This window comes from Passer montanus, unplaced genomic scaffold (assembly GCF_014805655.1).
Source record: "Passer montanus isolate IOZ18808 unplaced genomic scaffold, ASM1480565v1 scaffold62, whole genome shotgun sequence".
NCBI lineage: Eukaryota > Metazoa > Chordata > Aves > Passeriformes > Passeridae > Passer > Passer montanus.
Genome location: NW_024371260.1, coordinates 947,990 through 967,407, shown reverse-complemented (window position 1 = coordinate 967,407; position 19,418 = coordinate 947,990). Strand labels below are relative to the sequence as shown.

General features: G+C 51.6%; 1 protein-coding gene across 6 annotated transcripts in view; it reads right to left on the bottom strand.

Annotated features, from left to right (window-relative positions):
- Positions 1–2,408: 2,408 nt before the first annotated feature.
- Positions 2,409–19,418, bottom strand: part of RERE (arginine-glutamic acid dipeptide repeats) — a 163,812-nt gene continuing 146,802 nt past the window's right edge. For 4 of the 6 annotated variants that reach the window (XM_039727541.1, XM_039727540.1, XM_039727542.1 and 1 more), the window contains 11 exons: positions 17,112–17,274; positions 15,028–15,120; positions 14,128–14,327; positions 12,584–12,745; positions 10,929–11,042; positions 8,926–10,298; positions 8,496–8,718; positions 7,331–8,054; positions 5,991–6,137; positions 5,632–5,812; positions 2,409–5,228 (listed from right to left, as the gene is read on the bottom strand). In XM_039727541.1, coding sequence (XP_039583475.1) covers positions 5,195–5,228; positions 5,632–5,812; positions 5,991–6,137; positions 7,331–8,054; positions 8,496–8,718; positions 8,926–10,298; positions 10,929–11,042; positions 12,584–12,745; positions 14,128–14,327; positions 15,028–15,120; positions 17,112–17,274 — 3,414 coding nt within the window. In that variant the 3' untranslated portion in view covers positions 2,409–5,194. The remainder of the gene's footprint in view (positions 5,229–5,631; positions 5,813–5,990; positions 6,138–7,330; positions 8,055–8,495; positions 8,719–8,925; positions 10,299–10,928; positions 11,043–12,583; positions 12,746–14,127; positions 14,328–15,027; positions 15,121–17,111; positions 17,275–19,418) is intronic. The other 2 variants (XM_039727544.1, XM_039727543.1) reach the window with 2 other exon arrangements.

Here is a 19,418-nt window from a genome sequence, read left to right as displayed (position 1 = left end):
ACCCCAAACTGTAACTCCTCCCAACCTGACCTACAGCATTCCTTTTCCTTCTTATTATTGTTTCTATTTTTATTATTATTCTCATTATGATTTCCTGCTCCCTCTCACTCCATCTGACACACCTGCCTGAAAAACAAACGCAGTCCCATCAGCCCAGAATACATTTCAAATAAACATATAAAAGACCTTTTATTGACATGAATCAATTGATTGGGACCATTATTGGGAGCTGCTTGCCACAGAAAAAAGCCTCTCAAAGGCAGCCCGAGGCAGGGCAGCAACATTTACATTTAGATGAAGGCATTTCTGTCACAACACCTCCCAACAGTTTCTGGCCCAGAAATCTCTCCAGAAGAAATCCGTGGAGCCAAGGAGCTCGGCTTTAAATAAGAGAGAAGGAAAAGGGAGAATTTGTGTGGAATCACCCAATCTGCAGCACAGGGATGTGGAAGCAGAGTGGTGGCACCACAGTGTGCTCCTTTACTGCTGAGGGTGCCCTGGCACTGCTGCAGACGCTGCTGCTGCTGCTGTGCATTTAACTTTAAACACTGCTGCTGGTGTCCATCTCATTTAAACACTGCTGCTGATATCCATTTAAATTTAAAGAATTAAAGATTGTATAATATTAAAGAATATTAGACAATCTTTAATTGTATAATATTCTTTAATATTATACAATCTTTATTGTATAATATGGACAGCTGCTGATGTCCATCTCATTCAAAACACCATTGCTGATGTGCATTTCAAATACTGCTGGTGTTTATTTAATTTCAAACACTGCTGCTGCTATCCATTTCATTTCAAACACTGCTGCTGATGTCTATTTAATTTCAAATACTGATGTCCATTTTATCTGCCCCTCCATGAAGACATGAAGCTGTGAAGCAGTGAACTGGAGAGGAGGATAAAGTGACAGCTGGGTGGCACTAAACCAATCCAACTGAGGCAGGACAAAGCCACCAAGGGTGTTTTACCCAGCCCCAGCCATCGGGACCTGCTGGAGCTGGCACAGCCTCACAGAACTCTGCCAAGTGCAGGTGACAAAGGCACCCAGCCCAGGGCTGCCAGCTCTCACCCTGCCACAGCAGGACCCCACGAACACAGAACCACAATTCAGTCACTGCCCTGTTTGATTTATCCAGGGGTAAAAGTCCTCCTCAGCCCCGTCCCCGTGGAATTCATCATTTTACATCTGGAAACTCAGAACTTCCTGCAGGACAGTGCAGCCTGAGCTGAGCACGAGGAATTAAAAAAAGAAATGTCACAATAAATAGCACAGGCTGGGGAGGAGCACTTTCAGAAGCTATTTCCAGCAGACAAGAGCTGACCTTCCCCTCCCAAAATGCCAGGGGTATAAATAGAGCAGCCCCTCCTGGAATTTGTCAGCAAGCCCTGTGTGCCTGCCCTGAGCTCCAGCAACAGCTCACTCCTCTCAGAGTGCCCAGAGTGAGAATTAACCCTGACCTGGACCCAAATCCCCCATTCCTGAGTGCCCAGAGCAGGAATTACCCTGCCTGGACCCAAATCCCCCATTCCTGAGTGCCCAGAGCAGGAATTACCCTGCCTGGACCCAAAACCCCCATTCCTGAGTGCCCAGAGCAGGAATTACCCTGCCTGGACCCAAATCCCCCATTCCTGAGTGCCTAGACCCAGAATTACCCTGCCTGGACCCAAATCCCCCATTCCTGAGTGCCCAGAGCAGGAATTACCCTGACCTGGACCCAAAACCCCCATTCCTGAGTGCCCAGAGCAGGAATTACCCTGCCTGGACCCAAAACCCCCATTCCTGAGTGCCCAGAGCAGGAATTACCCTGCCTGGACCCAAATCCCCCATTCCTGACCATGCCACAGCAGGAGCAGCCTCCCCCTGTCCCTGCTGGCCAAACATTGCTCTCCAAAGCTCCCTGTGCCTCCCCAACACCTCCCTGGGATTTTTCCTCCCCTCTCACACACTGCAGTCCCCGTGGGAGTCACAAACTGATGGAATTGGAAGGTCATTTCAGCTTTTCCAAGGCAGTGAGTTGCTGTGAGTCTCCCTCTCTGCAGTGACCCCTTGGAGGACAGCTCTTGCCAGCTCAGGCTCAGTTTGGGTCAGCACTGGCACAAATGAGGAAAAACTTGTTTCCTGTTTGTTCTCCCAGGAAAAACAACTCCCAAAAATGCAGCCACTGGGGTGTCCCCAGAGGATTACACTGGGAACTGAGCAGCAGAGCAGCAGTGGGGCTCAGGGATGCAGAACTGGAGCTGGACGTGACGTTGGTGTTTGTGCACTGTGCACTAAAAACAAAATTATCTCAGAGAGGGAAAAAACAAAGGCAAGAAAAGACAGACAAGGTGGCCAGGGCAGCAGCCACACCACCCCAGTGAAAGCAGCTCCTCTCCACCAACACCAATCAAGAGACACATTTCACCTGCAGGCAAAGCCTGGCTGCTGTAGTGTAGCTTGGTTTTATTTATGTCCACAAATATTTCAAAAAAATTACAAAATACTCAAATGGAGAGAACACAGAAGTCACGATTTCTGGGTTTCTACTCTGTTTACACTGTGTTATCCCATGGCAAACTACTCATATATACATTAAGCTTCAAGATATATATAAATGTAGCAGTCAGAATGTACACTCTGCTTGAACGGTGCAGTGAAACAAGCTCAACCATGACGACATAGAACAAGAGAGACGTTTCAAAAACACTAAAGCAAAATTTTAAAAATAAACTTTTGGAACAGAGGAAAAATAAGAGAGATTTCTTGAAAGAAAATCAGAAGGTCTGGGTTGTTTTGTTTTTTTTTAAAAACAGGGCATCAAACACCGAGATGGTTTCAGAAGCCACTGCAGGTAAAGTTGTAGTTAATCACTGGGCTAAAACTGAGGAATTTCAGTGCTTATTTGCTGAATGATGTGAACAAAAAGCTCCCATAAATTATTAGAATGCTCTTCTGGGGAAAAAAAATAAATCAGTGACCAACTTTAAAACAGACTGCAACTTCAGCTGAAAAATAAGGAATACAGAGAGGACCACTGGAGGGAATTAGCTTTTCCTTTTTCTGAAGAGCTATGGCTAAAAACCAGCAAGAGAAGGGTCAGAAGAAATGGCTGAAGTGGCTGAACTCTCCCAAACTCCCCAGTTCCACACAGCAGAACCAAAGGAGGGAGAAGTTGAACTGAAATGTGCCTGATGAGCCCTTTTTTCAAGCGAACTGAGGCACTCTGCTGAGCAGGCCCATCCTCCTGGCTGCTCAGCCGGGAGCAGAATTCACCCCTGCTCCCCAAGGAAAGCTTTTCACCCCATCCCTGCCCACAGCCACTGCCAAGGATTCACCTCCAGGCCAGGAACACAACCTGTCCCTCCCAGCTTCCCCCAGAGTGAAACACAGGGCTGAGGAAACACCTCAGCAGGGCCTCAGCACTGGGCACAGCAAAAAGGGAATTTCAGCAGGAAAATCCCCTGCTCTCCCCTCTACCCCTGCCTCAGTGGGCCTGGAAGGTTTCTGAGTGGGCTGAGCAGGAGGGGGATGAGCACTGTGCCTGATTAACTACAACCCCATCAGAGTGGCTCAGTGCAGTGCTGGGATCACCCTGACCAGGCTACAGCAGCACAGAGCACTGGGGGTGCAGAGAGAACAGGGGCAGTTGTGCACCAGCAGAAAAAAATGACCAGCAGCTTCAGATGCCCATTGCTCGCATCACCCTCTGCTCCAGCAAAGAAAAACTGTGGCAAAAGTGGGGACAAAAAGGTTAAAAATCTGCCCTGTAGGCAGAGCTGCCTCCTGGAATGCTCACTGTGCATTGCTGTCCTCTCCCCACCCTGCTGGCAGCAGCCAGGAGGAGCCACCCTGCAGGGACTGGGGTGGGGAGGCACAAAGTGTCCCTGTCCCAGGGCACTCAGAGCCTCAGGGACACAACACTGGGGCAGCTGAGCAGTTCTGGCTGATAAAAACCCAAACTCAAACAGCCAAAGAGAAAAACAGACTGGTCTTTGCAACACAACTTCATGAAAACCAAGCTGCCAAGTCCACTTTTCTTAGGAACTTATCAGACAGGAGGTGTCCAGGTACAAAATCCTGGCTGCACGACTCTGAGCCATGGAACATCCTTAAAAAGAGATTTTTAGAACAGATTATTTCTCTGAACTTTCTGCCCAATGGAGCTAGATTAAGTTTCAAAAGGTCACAGGGAAGAAGTGTTTTATGGCCACACTGGGAATGAACCACTGAAGGTGGCACCAAAAGGGCCAGCGGGGTCCGAGGGACATCTGAGCTGCTGAGAAACCCAAGTCAACAAAATCAGCTGCAGAACAGAGAGATGGAACACGAACAAAAACCCCCAAACAACCAAACCAACCAAAAACCAAGAACAGAAACAGTCATTTGCAACATTATCCCTGCAAATCCCTTTAATGCTTATTGTTGATATCAAACCAAATGTCAAGCTTTTACCCATTTGAAATTATTGATACCCATCATTCCCTTTAATTAAAGGGATAATTATATATATATATTTTATTAAAAAATCAACTCTGTATTCTGTCAATACCAGGTAGGAATTCACAATTTGTGATGTTACTGAAAATCAAGATAAACGTTTCTGGAGTTTGTTTTGTTTTGTTTCTCCCCTCTACGCAAAAAAAGTTATTTACAGACTTAAAAAGCCATGCTGCAGAACTGAGCTCTCTTTAAAATTATGAAGATTTCCTACAATGTATTAAAATAAAAGTAGATTTTTTTATTATTATAGCACTTGGATTCAGAGCTTGTTATGTCACCTACTTGCAATCCTTGTTTTTTTTTAATTACCTATAGATGCATTGAGTGTCCCTTCACGCACAGTGACTTGTGTTGTGAACCTGATTCTAGCACCTACTGAAAACAAACTAGTAAGAAAAGAAAAGGGAAAAAAAAAACCAAGATTGCAGGAAGTTCTCTGAATATTCCACACAGTCCTGTGTTTCCATAGGCTTCTGAATACGTTTTCATGCAGGGAGACCCACACCAGTCTTGAGAAATCTTCTCTACAAATGAACACTATGCTGATAAGTCTCTACTTGTTGGGTGGCTGCTTCTGTTTTAAATATATAAAGAAATCTTTATAAGATATTCTTTTCCTTTTGTAGCTCTTCTTGTATGTAAAAATGTTCCACTCCTTGCCAAGGACTGGGGTTTCCATAGCCAGCGTTACAAATAAATAATTTATTACAACTGTTTGTCGCCTTCTTTTTTCAGTCGACTGCAAGAGAAAGAAAAATCATTTTAACACAACGAAGGAGGTGTGAGACACAGGGGGCTGCTCTGCCCTCCTGCCAGCCCTGCAGGGAGCAGGGCTGTGAGCTCTGGGCACTGCCCCAGCCCAGGGTACCCCACAGGTGGGCACAGTCACCAGTGCCAGCTCTGCAGCTGGGACGTGACTGGGGTTCTGCAACTGGACAGACACCCAGCCACTCTCATGTTGTGCCAGAAATTTGGGCCTCACTTCCCACCTGCCCAGAGCAGGTCTGAGCACAGCTTTCACCTCTAAGTGCATCAGGGCTGAGCACGCAGCAAGAGAGGTGAAAATTCCCAGGGAAAAAGAAGGAATGTGGAGGAAGAGGATGCAATTCCCAGGTCCCCAAGAGCCTTCACTGCAGCCTCACCTGTAATAATCTTCCTGACTGGGTAGGTGCCCTCCGTGCATGTGAGGGTGCCCGTGCAACCACTGCTGCTCCATGGCCAGTCTCTGCAGCTCTGCCGACTGCGCGTGCATGGCCTGCAGCTGGTGGGCTGCTGACATGGGAGGTGGAATGGCACCAGGCAGATCCCGAGGGTAGGGAGTACCTGAGGGCGACAGGCACCACTTTCACACTCTGCTTTGCTGCTTCTTCACCCCACCAAGCCACCACGGCCACCCAAAGCCACAGCTGGACTCCCCCCACTGAGAAATGCTGACCCCACAATAAAAGATGGCACTGCAGAGCAAAGCCAGCCCTTGCAAAGGACCAAAAAATGCTCTCACCAAAGACTGGATGTCGGAGCATTTCATGCTCGTGAGGTGGCTGCCCTAGCAATGGGTTGGGGATGGTCCCAGGTGGGTAGGGAAAACGTGCCAGGTGGGGTCCAGCTGCTAAAGGATCCACCAGGGGATGAACAGGTCCTGCTGAGCCTGAGAGAGAAGGAGAGAAAGTTTCCACCGGGAAAAGGAACACAAAGCCAGAACAATTCCCTCAGCTGATGCACGGCACAAATGTGGGGCCATTCCACCCTCTGCTCATCCCCACTCTAAGGAGACACAGGGCTTGTAACAGCCTTGAGCACCAGGGGAGCCCCTGGAGCCAGAAGCACCCCAGAGCCCCTCCCTGTGCCTGGAGCTGGCAGAGCACAAAGCCAAATCACTCCTCAAACACACAGAGAGACTTGGCAGTGAATTGCCTTGGCTGTGTCTGCACCAGCCTCCTCCTGGACTGGCAGGGACAATGCACAAGCCGTGGTTCTGTCCAGAACAAGCACCTGGGGAGCCTCCAGACTTACCTGCACAGAGGTGCTCAGCGACTGGCTCAGCTGGCAACAGGATCCTTGTACACACACAAATGTGTCAAATTCCTCTGCTGCCAGGGCTTTGCAAACCTGCCTGCACCTGAGCCACCTGTGACTCCTGCAGTGAGGTCAGCAACGCTGACATCCAGCACTGCCATCTCCCACCTGCAACCCCCCAGGCCTCAAGAACCTCACACCACCCTGCTGCTTTCCTTGCTGTCCCACCTGGCTTCTGCAACAGCACTCACATTCCCTCCAGCTCCAAAAGTGGGCATCCCAGCACACTGAATGGACACTGCTCCAGGGCAAAGAATTCCACATTTGCTGGCACAAACACTGCACTGGCAGCCAGACACCAGAACCTGCATTTTAAGTACTCTGACATTCCCCTCCCCTCACTTGGCAGCTGCAGCACCTGGTGCCTGGCTTGCCATCTTCTCTCCAGTCTGTCACAGAAAACGTGAACATTTCTGCTGAGTGCCTCATGTCCAGGACTCTGGAGCAGTAACCATGTATCTTGCCTCAGAAATGGGCAAGGCACAGATTAACTTCTCAGAGTATTAATTATTACAGCTGTAAGGTGCTGCTCTAGGACAGCAGTACTTAAAAATACCAACCCACAACAAACCAGCAAACCTTTCACAGTGAGAGTCTGAAGGAAGATCGCCGTGGTGCTACCATCACCCCACAAAAGGTAACTGCACTTTAGTTACCACAACCTTACACAGCACAAAACCACAACACGGGCACGCAGACCGGGATTTCCTATTTGAGTTCCAGGCTCAGACCCGTTCCTAGCTGTTCCCTGCCCCAGGGGCTCACCTTGGTGTAGGGGGTCCTGCTGGTGTAGGTGTAGATGCGAGTGTATGTGCGAGTGCTGGTGGTGGTGGGGGGTGACGTTGAACATCTGCAGCCGCGCCAGGGGGTCGTTGGTGAGCGAGGCCATGCGCTCGGCGTGGATGCGCTCGGCCGCCAGCCGGTCCGGGTAGCTCATCTCCGGCCGCAGCTGCGGCCCCGCCAGCGCCAGTCTCTCCCTCTCCAGCGGGTTCAGCCCCGGGTGGAAGGAGGCGAAGGGGTGAGGCCCCGCCGTGGGTGGGATAGTCAGTGCCCCGTGCCTGGCGAAATGCTCCATGGGGTTGGTGGCGGGGTGCAGCGCGTCCAGCTCGGGGGGCTTCACCTCGAAGCCGGGCTTCATCCTCTCGCGCAGCTCGCGCTCGCGGATCTCCCGCTCGCGGATCTCGCGCTCGCGCAGCTCCCGCTCGCGGATGCTGGGGTCCACGTTGTAGAGGCCGGGCATGTGGTAGGCCAGCAGCGGGTCCGTGGGGTTGAGGGGCACGAAGAAGGGGTGGTTGCGGTTGGTCGGGGACATGACGTGGGGCCGCGCGTACTCGCTCAGCGTCCGTAGCGCCGGCGTGTCCGGCCCGATGTACGGCGGCACGGCCGCGATGGTGGTCGGCGGCGGCTCGAAGGAAGGCCTCATGTGGGCCGGCCCGCTGAGCTGGGACTCGCCCAGACGGCCCTCGTGGGAGGAGCTGGACACCTTCTGCTGCACACAACGGGGGAGAGAGCCTCAGGTCAATGCAGAGCACCTCAGCCTCACATGCACCTCCCCTCCGCCTGCAGCCCCTTTTCCAGGAGGCAGCACTCGTGTGCTCTGTGCACAGCAGTGCGAGGACACAAAGGCATTCACAGTGCTCTCCCACTGCAAGGTGAATGCAAACAACTGGCCTAGCTCTGCCCAGCTGCTCCGGCTTCCCACAGCCCCAGACCAGGGGCAGAAACTCTCCATCTCCTTTAAGGAGAGGACAGTCTCAGGCAGGCCGGGAGGTCCTCAGAGCGCGCTGGATTTCAGTCCCTACACACAGCTCCATGCTCAGAGACCCCTGAGAGGGGGTCTCTGCTCCTGGGGATCTGCATCCTGCAGCATCACCCAGGTCAGACCCACCATCAATTCCCTTACCCAGCTCCGAGCCAGAACCAGACCTACCGCAGCTCTTTCCGCTTCTCTCTCGCGCTCACGCTCCCTCTCTCTCTCCTTCTCTTTTTCTTTTTCTCTTTCCCTCTCTTCCCTGGCTTTCTGCTCCGCTTCCCTTTTGGCCTTTTCGATGGCCTCTTCTCTCTTCTTGGCCAGTTTGGATCCTGCCAGAGGCATGAAGTACAGGTCTGCTCTGGAGCATGAATTGTAGCCACGGTCCAGGTGCTTATAGAACCTGCAAGGAACACAGGAGAGAAGAGCTCAGCCCTGGGAGAGGTGCAGGAGCGTGGGATTTGAGAGCTGTATGTCCAAACAAAAAAATATCATTCTACACTTACACCAACACTACCAGCTTCCCAGAAAGCCAGGCAAAAATTAACTGTACTGGTCCACAGACTGTGGAGTATGAAACAGGCAAAGAGCACTGCTGAAAGCTCCATACCTGGCTGACTGGCTGGCGTGACTGGGGATATCCACCACGGTGGGCTCCGGGGATGGACTCCGGGGTGGGGGTGGAGGGCTCTCGGGCTCCTCAGCCTCATCGGGGACCTCCTCCTTGATCTGGATGGGTGGCAGCGTGCAGGCTGTCACCACGGGCACCGTCCCACTAGAAGCTGCTGACGTGGAGATGGGGGTCTGCAGAGGGATGCCAGGCACGGTGGGCGGCGTGGAAGTGGAGGGGCACGAAGGAGGCGTGATGGAAGGGGGGCCCCCGGGCACAAAGGGGTGCTGAGAGAAGGGGGGCTGGGAGGAAACCTGATGGAGTCCAGACGGGGGGTGACTGGCAGGAGGAGGAAGGCTCTGGCTCTGGGTCAGCACGGGAGGCTGGGCTGGCGAGGACTGCAGCGGCTGGCTCTGGGGCATCAGCTGCAGGGGAGGAGGGTGTGCGGAGGGAGGGTGGTGGGTGGACAGCGAGCTCAGAGGCTTCAGGGCGGGCGGCGGAGGCAAGTTGGAGTTCATGGAGAACGGAGACGGCCCGGAGAGATGGGGAGGGTGCTTGTGGGCCGGAGCAGCGGGCAGCTGCGGGATGGGCGTGGTGGGGGGAGGCTTGATGTGGGGCATGGCCATGGGGGCGGGCGGCAGCGGCTGCTCGCGCGGGGGCTGCGCCGGCTGCAGCGGGGCCGCGCCGGGCAGGACGGGCTGCGCCACCTGCAGCGCTGAGTGCGAGTGCGACGGGGCTTGTGTCTGGAGGGGCACCTGAGACTGAGCTGGCTGGGCGGGCAGGGAGAAGGGCTGGGCAGGCCCGGCGTGGGGCAGCAGCGGCTGCGCCTGCAGGCCGTGAGGCGCAGGCTGGGGCTGGCCGTGCAGCGGCGGCTGCGCGTGCGGCTGCGCCGCGGCGGGCGCGGGCTGGCTCTGCGGCTGCAGGGGCTGCAGGGGAGGGTGGGGAGACGGGAGCCTCTGCGGGTGCAGCGCGGGGGCCTGCTGGATGTGCGAGTGGGGAGCGGGGCCCGCGGGGGGCTGCGGCTGGCCCGAGGGCTGCGACGCCGGCGGCGACGCCTGCGCGGGGGCCGGGGCGGCGCTGGACGCGGGCGGCAGCGCCGGCAGCGCGGCTGGCACCGGCGGGGTGGGAGCAGCAGCCTGGGCAGAGCTGCTCGGGGCCTGCAGCACTTGGGGCTGCGCCTGCAGCACTTGCTGCTGAGCGGAGGAATCCGAGTCGCTCTCGTTGTCCTGGGGGCTGGGGATGCTGGGGGACGTGCTGCGGTTGTCCTGGTCGATGTCCTTGGGGTCGCTGCTCCCCTCGTCGTTGACGCTGCGGCTGTCCGAGCTCTCGCCCTCGCCCTCTCCCTCCGAGGGGGAGTTGGGCCTGCTGATCTCCTGTGGGGAGAGGCAGCAGTGACCACTGAGCCCAGAAAAGCACTCCAGGACAGTCCCCGTGTGCCACACGTGCTGTGCAGACACAGGGGCAGGTGCCCTTTGAACCTCACAGGGCCCAAACCAGCACAGGAACACAAACACCCAAGGGAATGCAAAGACAGCAGAACCAGGATCCTCCCACAGCGCCCAGGGGCAATAGGAATAAACTGAAATACAGGAGGGGTCCTGCTGAACACAGCAAAACTCTTCTTCACTGTGAGGGTGGCCAGCAATGGAAAAGATTTGTCTTGTGACAACTCCAGTGGTGGTCTTCTACTTGTCAGAGAAGACAAAACCCAAATTTAAACTAAAAAAAAATGGAAGAAAGGAGTGGAGAACAATCCAGTGTACTCCTCTATGGTTGATATTAATATTAAAATAAAAAACCCAGCCTCTGGACTTACCCCGTATCACTCCACTGTTTTCAGCAGAAGGAACACATTATAACATTGGTCACTTTCCAGCCACAGATTAAGTTACAATTTGCTGTGGCTTAAATTGGTTTAATGTTTTTGGTTTGTTACCAGATCTGCACCCCCTCCCCACCTCAACCCATTCTCCTAAGAGGAAACACTCCTCTGTGGGACTCACTTGAGTTTTGGATTTTTTGGCATTGGACCTGTCAGGCTCCTCCGTGTCAGATGCTGCCTTTTCCCGCTGCCTCTTGGAGTTCTTGAGAGGAGAAGATACCTCTTCCTTTATCTTCTGCCACAAAGGAAACAGAGCACAACAGTTACCAGTGGTGTCAATGCAAAAGTAAGCTGAGTGCAGGCCCGTGCCACCATATTTAACATAAATTAAGGAGCAGCAGAACTCCTTGGAGGAATTGGCATAGTCAGTATTTAAGAGCAATCCAATACACATCAAACCAGTAGGAGAAAGGCAAAGTGCATAAAGCATTCCTCATAGGAAGGGATATTTTAAAGAGAGCTGGGCAGGACCAAGTCCATCAGGAACTCACAGCAGGCCCAACAGAGACCAACACCAGTTATTAACTGGTGCAAGACAGAGCCAGAATTTCTGCAGGAGACAGGGTAAGCCTCCTTCTGCTACATGAAAGTCTCACTCTACTCTTGATATTTTGAGAGGAATATTTTTAGATCCCCTCAAACACAGGGCCAACAGTGAATAGCTATTCTGAGATTACAACCTTCTCCCGTGGCCTGGAAAAGCTCTGTGCATCACATAATTACCTAACTTTAAATTCTGCCAAGTTTTCAGTTTTATAATGTGAAAACTTGCTCCATGCTCATTTGGACTTTTTTTTGTGTGTAATATTTATTTTTAACTTGCTACTTCTCAATTCACACTGCTTAATGGTAAGCCCTCAGCTTCATGTGGCTTTGTTTCTTTAGAAGTCTCTTGGAAAGGCACTCAATTCATTTGAACAGACTCAACTGTCAGCTTGCTCTGAACAATCAAGCAAATACACCTCCAGAAAAACAGTAGCAGAAGCAGACTCAATCACTAAATGTTCATACTCCTTTGTAAACAAAGATTAAGTACTGCTTACAAAAAATCCCCAAAACTGTCTACTGCCTTAAATTCAGCATTTCTGATCTGCATTACTCCCCTGAGCTTAATGCTTGCATTAGCATCCCGAGTGGAGGGATTACTTCACTGAGAGAGCAGTGAGGTTATGTGGGGCTGCTGGAGAGGCTGGATCACTCCATCCCTCCCTGGCCAGGCACACAGCAGTGTAGCCATGATATCTTATGAAAAATCCTCTGCTAGGACTTTTCCTGTCCTGAGGAGCTGAGTGCCTCAGGAAAGACATGTAAACAATAACTGTGTGCTGCTGTGGGATGCAACAGGTGCATCTTCCATTAGTCCATGTGGATTGTTTTTAATGATGATCAACCACAGCCACCTCTGCCAAGGCTGTGAGCAGTCACAGGGTTTTGTTGTGCATTCCATTCTATTCTATTCTATTCTATTCTATTCTATTCTATTCTATTCTATTCTATTCTTGCTCTTTGTAGCCTTCTGATCTTCTGCTCTCTCTGTTCTTTTAGTATAGTTTTCATGTAGTATTTTAATATAATGTATAACATAATAAATCAGCCTTCTGATGAAAATGGAGTCAAGCCTCGAGTCCTCACACAAAGGGTCTCAGCTTAGACAAGACAGCAGCTCCAGGCTGCCCTGTCCACCTCTGCCTTATCCACACCCACAGCGTTTGCTGGGACACAGAGACATTCCCCAGCCTCCTGAGCCTGCCCGAGAGAGCCCAGGGCAAGGCTTACCTTGGTGGATTTCTTGACAGACTCGGCCTTGCTGTCGTTGCTGGAGGTGCTGGCGGCGCTGGGCGAGTTGCGGCCGCTGGAGCGCACGTCCTCGGCGATGGGCGAGGCGCGCCCATCGGGGCTGGCTGCCTGCTTCTTCCTGCCACTGCGTAGGGTCGACATCTGGGGACAACACCCCCGTCAGCACTCACAGCCCCCCCACCCGGAGTGCCCTGCCTCGGCACAGCCACGGGGGGCACAGCCCTGGCAGAGCCTGGCAGCAAAGACCGGCAGCAATAAACCTCGCTGCACTTGTTCCATCAAAACCCAACTGCACTCAAATGTACAACAGGGCAAATCCTTAATCTGTCTACTCACAAGCATTAAGTGTTGATTATTTCATCAGCAGTGTCAGTTAGGAAATGCACACACAAGGGTGTCTGAGGCAGGAGAGGACCCCCATGTTCCATTAAAAATACTCCATCTGCTGGCAGTCAAGGCCAAGGTCTAAACTCCCAGTTCCAGCATGCTCCTGCCATGCACTAACAGATCAGTAGAGTACATTTCAATAATTAATGTTTCCCTGCCATTCCAGCAGTTTTTTGGAGGACTGACTACCAAAAAAGCATTGGAGCCAACACTCCCCAAGAGTGGAGCCTCACAAGGCATTCAGAATCAATGGTCACCTCATCCTGTTCAGAAAGACAGAGAGGGGAGGGCACGGAAAGAAATCTATCTGCTGCCTTCCATCAGCTAAACCCAACCCCAAGATAAATCACCCAGAGCTGCTCCCAGGAAGGCTCCTGGTGCCCCACCAGAGTCACAGCCCAGAGCACACCAACCACAGAGGCTGCAGACCTCTCTGTAGGGAAAAGGCTTTCACTCCAGTGAGGAGACCACATGAACACCATCTGGTTTTTTAAACTCCTCCCAAGGGTGAACCTGTGACAGGATGCAGCTGGAAGGAGGACATGAACTATCACAGGATCTGTAATGCACTGTCAATGCCCCCTTATGGTGACAGCCCACTGCCAGTCATGACAGGGATAACACAGCTTGCAGGGACATTCCATCTCCTTTTGCAGAGAAGCAAAGCTCCCCCTGGCACACACAGGCAGCAGGAGCAGGCACAGCCCATGGCAAACCAGGCACTTTGGGGCTCTGGCTCCTTCTACCCCTAGAGGGACATTCCATCTCCTTTTGCAGAGAAGCAAAGCTCCCCCTGGCACACACAGGCAGCAGGAGCAGGCACAGCCCATGGCAAACCAGGCACTTTGGGGCTCTGGCTCCTTCTACCCCTAGAGGGACATTCCATCTCCTTTTGCAGAGAAGCAAAGCTCCCCCTGGCACACACAGGCAGCAGGAGCGGGCACAGCCCATGGCAAACCAGGCACTTTGGGGCTCTGGCTCCTTCTACCCCTAGAGGGACATTCCATCTCCTTTTGCAGAGAAGCAAAGCTCCCCCTGGCACACACAGGCAGCAGGAGCAGGCACAGCCCATGGCAAACCAGGCACTTTGGGGCTCTGGCTCCTTCTACCCCTGCACTCAAGAGGGTGAAACGCACCGAGCCTCGACTGCGCCGTGTCCTCATGCTATGCTTCCCACTGAGGCCATCATCTTCCTCTTTCACAGGCTTGAACATAAAGGGTGGGGGGTCCACGGGCTTCTCGATGGGCGGCAGCTCCCCGTACTTCTTGAAGTGGATCCGGCAGTCCGTGCACAGCAGGATGTTCTCCCGGCCCCCGTGGTGCCAGTCCTTGGAGGCTTGGGGCAGGGAAAGCAACAGCTCAGCACCTCACAGAGCACACCAGCACAAACACAGGGAATTGTTAAAAAAAAAGCTGCTTTTCTATGGGTAACAAAGTTGGAGAAGTTTCTGGAAAGGTTTGTCCTGTCCCAGTGTGCATCCTCAATATTCAATTTTTACAAACTATGGTTGCTTGCTTAAGAAACTACAGCTTTGAGGCACAGAAAGAAACCTTATCTGTTCTACCTGGGAGCTAACAGGCAGCTGTTCTTCAGAGCTGTGGCTTCTGCAAGAGAAGGGAGCTCTGAAGCTCTCATTTCCTTCCCCATTCTGGGGCTTCCACTTTCAGCTGCAAATGCCCCAGCACCAGGCAGCCTTCAGGAACAGCCACACACAGGAGATTTGGTGCAGCAGCAGGAAGCTTTGTGTGTGACAGCCACAGCCCAACACTGATTCATTATGTCACAAATTGATTACATAGATTATGGATTATGCAGATTTATTCCTGTCTAAATGTCTACCTCAGGCTTCTCCTTTGTCACCGCAGTATTAATCTGCAATGGCAAAGCCTGATTAACTCAGTTAGGAACGCTGCCTATTGGAGCTGCTTCACCCCCACACTGGTGTGAGCAGCTGTACCAGGCCAGGAGCTGCTCCTGCTGGCTGAAACCCCCCCAGGCAGCAGCAGAGGGACAGCCAGCAGGGACTGGGACATACTGGTGGTGAAGCAGTGGCGGCAGGCGTAGCCCTTCAGCTCCTGCTCGCTGTCCTCGCTGTCAAAGTCATCTTCACTGGCCGAGCTCAGGTCCACTGAGGGAAGGGAAAGAGGAAAATAGAAAATAAACACTCAGCAGGGTTTTCTGTTTCCTCCTACTTGGCTAAAATAAGCATTAAGTAGAATAGCTCGTGACTCCCCACGCCCACCCTGCCTTGCATGGCCATTATTTCTGACTTTTCAAGCTGACAAAGCCAGGCCTCATCACGCTGCAGGTTAAAGGGGATTCCAGCAATGTGCCAAGGGATGCAGCTCCTGGAACCTCTGCTTCAGCACGTGGTCCATTTCCAGGTAAGCTGTCATTCAAATACCACCCATGCTGAGGTCAAGAGGCTGTGTTCCAAACCCACAATTTTCCAGAGAAAAGGGATTTATCTCTGGAATCTGGCCAAATTTAAAATCAAATATTCCACATTCAAAACCTACACGATTCCATGAACAGGTCCTGTAGTGTCTTTTCTGGTTTTTATTTTGTTACCCAGCAGTAGAGCTGCTTGTGGGTGGAGGAATCAATGCTTACATACCATGGACCTGTGTGAAAAACATGTTGAGATCCTTCTGGAGGAGAGGCACTAAAGGATTACTAACTCCAGCTTTCCTGTCCTTAATGCAGGACCTGTGGCAAACTCATACTGCAAAAATGTCATGTTTTGAAGAAGAAGATATGCCAAGGGTCCCTTTCCTTCGTGGCACATTAGCTGATTACACATGTGTGAGCTCAAAAGCAGCATCTAAACCACTGAAAATATGCAGACATCACAAAAACTGTATCTTACCTTCTAAACACCTCAGGAGTAAATATTTCCCTTTTGAGAGCACTGCATTTTTCTAGTCCCACCACTATAAATTCACAATGTAACAGGGCTATAATTTGGCACAAGCAGGAAGCCCTCAGGCTTCTTCTGTTCAAATCTTTAATTAGCAGAGAAGTCCTTGATGCAGGAACACTGTTTTTCTAAGGCTCCAAGAGGATGTTTTGTACATGCAGGTTACAGTTTATGGATTAAAGCTTAGAGATTCTCCAGCACTTGCCATCAGCATTTGTCAGCAACTCGTTACCCTTCAAATTAACACAGGGTTACATTTAATAGCTACCACTGCCCTGATTCCTACATTAATACTTGCAGTGTTCAAACCCTGACTGCAGAGCTGACCCCAGGCTAGCACTTGCTTTCTTTTGCTAAATGAATTTTTATTCTCATCCTCCCAGCCACAAGCTCTCACATGCTGAGTATCTGGACTGAGCTGTGGAGGCCAGACCCTCACAGAGACCAGCAGTAAATCCTACCAGCTCAGAAGGGAAAAGCTCCCAGCCCTTTCCTGCTCCCTCCCTTATACCCTGGCCAGAATTCTGTGTCCAGCCTGCTCACCACACCCTCCACCTGCCCATGTTCATTTTTACATCTGCCAATCTGCCTTCCACAGCCCCTTTTCTCTATGAGCCCCGTGGGTTTAGAAAGATTTAAACTTCCCAGGGTAACAAACCTTTCCCATAAGGACAAAGGTTTCTGTTCCTGTGGGGACCCTGTGCAAGCAGCAGGCACTGCTCTGGGGAACTGCTCCTGGGTCAGACACCTCTGCTCCAGGCAAGGCCACTGCTCCTCCAAGACTCCCTGAGACAGTCTGAGCTCCAGCAGAGGGTAGGGGTCACCCAGAAGGATGGAAGGCACTTCCTTGCAAAGGCAGGGAGCACTTCCCCCTTTCCTTCCTTCCTCCCTCCCTCCCTTCCTTCTGTGCTTTCCAATCCCCATTACTGTAACAAGCCTGGAGAAAATACAACACAGCACCAACAAAAAGAGTAGGGAAATCCAATCCCAGGGCAGCGCTTCCATCCTCACAGGATGCTTTTATGTTTAAGGAACTGCACAAATCGCCGGGTGATCAAAGCCACCCTCCACACTCCAGCAGAAGGCGCAGAACAGAGCGCCAACTGCCCCAGCTCCATTCCCTCGCCGTCCCTGGCACTGTGGCACCATTCCCTGGCTGCTCCCTGCCCAGAGCTCGGTGCCCACCGGGCTGCACTCACAGAACTCGCTGGAGGGGGGTCTGGAGGGGGTGTTGACCGGGGTGGAGGCCGTGCGGGTTTTGATCCTGCGGAACACGGCCTGGCGCCGGTGCCGCCGGTGCGCGCGCGAGCTCGCCGCCTCGGGGGTCTTCTTCCAGTAGTAGTAGAAGGTGATCAGCTCCCCCTGCAAGCACACAGCACACAACGGGGGTTAGAGGGACTGCCAGCCCGGCCTGTCAGCTTCCTGCCCGCCCCGGCTCGCTGCGGGCACGCAGGGATTTTTCCAGGAAGGATCACGATGGGTTTCGGCCAGAAAAAAAGAACTGTTGGCGTAAGACACACCAAAAAAAAATCATTATTTTTTTTGCTTGATTTTGCAGAGGAGGAAAATAAGTAAATAAATGCTTTTTCACTCCTCCCCTAGGAAAGGAAAGAGGCTGGGAAGCAGCAGGAGCCAGGCTCCACCTGGATGCTTCAGAAGAGGGTGCCCTTGTGCCACTGTCAGCATCCCCTGCCACTCTGCCAGGCACCCCAAACCTGCCACAGCTCCTGCTGTCCACACGGGGAACGAGGCTCAGCCCAAACACACTCTGCCATTTTGTCAACCTTCCTTCCACGACGGGCATTGTTCAATATCCCCCTGTAAGGAGCTGGAAGTCTGAGTACAAACATGTTCAACAACAATTCTATAACTGTAACACAACCCCACCGCACTAAATCGTGTTTTAATTTGAATATATATACCCACATCTAAATTAATTAAGCAGTTAAAAGAGCACACCTAGAGAAATGAGTGATAATTTCACAGCATAATGAATCTGGCTTACATTCAGGAAGTGCAGCAGCTGCCATTCAAACCTGCGGATGCAAGGCTGAACCAAAGAACAGCATGTGGTTTTAATCTCTTTTCTCTTACTTTGAAACCCCATCATTTCCTGGCGACTTGTCTGCCTCTAAGGTAAAAGGTGTTGTTGCTTTCAAGTTGCAAGAGAAAAACGGAGAAGTTCTAACCAGCTCCTTGAAAAAATCAACATCAGAACAAACATACCTGAATTGGCCACAAAAAGGGTTTCTTTGAACTGTGTTTTATGTGATCAAATAACCTCAGCCTGCTGCCTCCGTGGGGAAATCCTGCAGCCCCTGCTCCGGGCAGAGCAGGAGTTAACTCCAATAACGACCCTGCCTGAATCCAAACCCTCCCCAGGGCCCCAAACAAGCAATTACAGCCACAACCAATACCTGCACCACTGAAACACCCCAAAGACAAAGGGAGGATGTTGTTCTAGACATTAACTGCTGACATTTAAGACACTTAAGAATTTTACCAGTGCCTAATTTAAAAATAGAAACCCCAGAAGAAAGAACACGACCACATTCTGGCAACAGGCAGAACAGATCATTTTTAATCTGTGCTGCCACAGACTGGGATGATGCAGCTGATCCCCACCACGGACCTGAACTGTTTGTGTATTATACATTAAAATAACAGATAATCAGTGATGGCTGCTGAGGAGGAGCAAGTGGGCAAAAGGTCACTTACAATTCGTGATTCTGAAGGGCTAAAGCCCTTAAAAACATTAAAAATGTGTTTCCTGCAGAGGATCTGCACTGCCTGGTGATGAGAACACAGTGCTCATGGCAAACTGGGCAGGACAGCAGCTCTGAGCCCAGCACCCTGCTCTGCTCCTGCCTGTTCCCTGCTCGTGTTTGCTTTGGAAATTCCATTTCCCTGAGCCCATTAAGTGGGCTCAAAGTCCACCCAGGCCAGCTGTTTGTCCACTTGGGGCCATGCCTGTGCCAGGAGCCAGGCTGGGCTCTGCAGGGAGGCTTTTGCAATGCTCTGCACAGGCAGAAAGCCTCTTGCAAATGAAACCAGTCGTTTTTTTGACCTATAAATTAATTTGTATCAAATCTGAGGTGTCAGCAGCAAGGAGCAAGTCAGTAAATCCCATGTCTTTATGTCAGTGAATTAATGTGTCCTCTGACACATGGCAACAGCAGAGCAGGAACCAATCTGTTCTCCTCCCATCATAAAATAGGGAATGGGAACCTATTAGAGCTCCATTTACACACTGCAAAGCCATCGGGTCCCAAGGGAAGTTTAACAACTTATACATGCAGATCATAAACCAAACTTTAAAAAAGAAACTGTGGGTATTTATAGAAAATGCCAGCCTTGTGACCATAATGCTTTTCCCCCCCGAGACTCGCTCAGAAGTGCAGTCACAACTGCACACGGATAAAGAAGAAGTCAAAGTCTATTTATTCAACAAGCAGTTCCACCCCAGCCACAATGCACAGATGAAAGGACTAAAGAATACTCTGTGC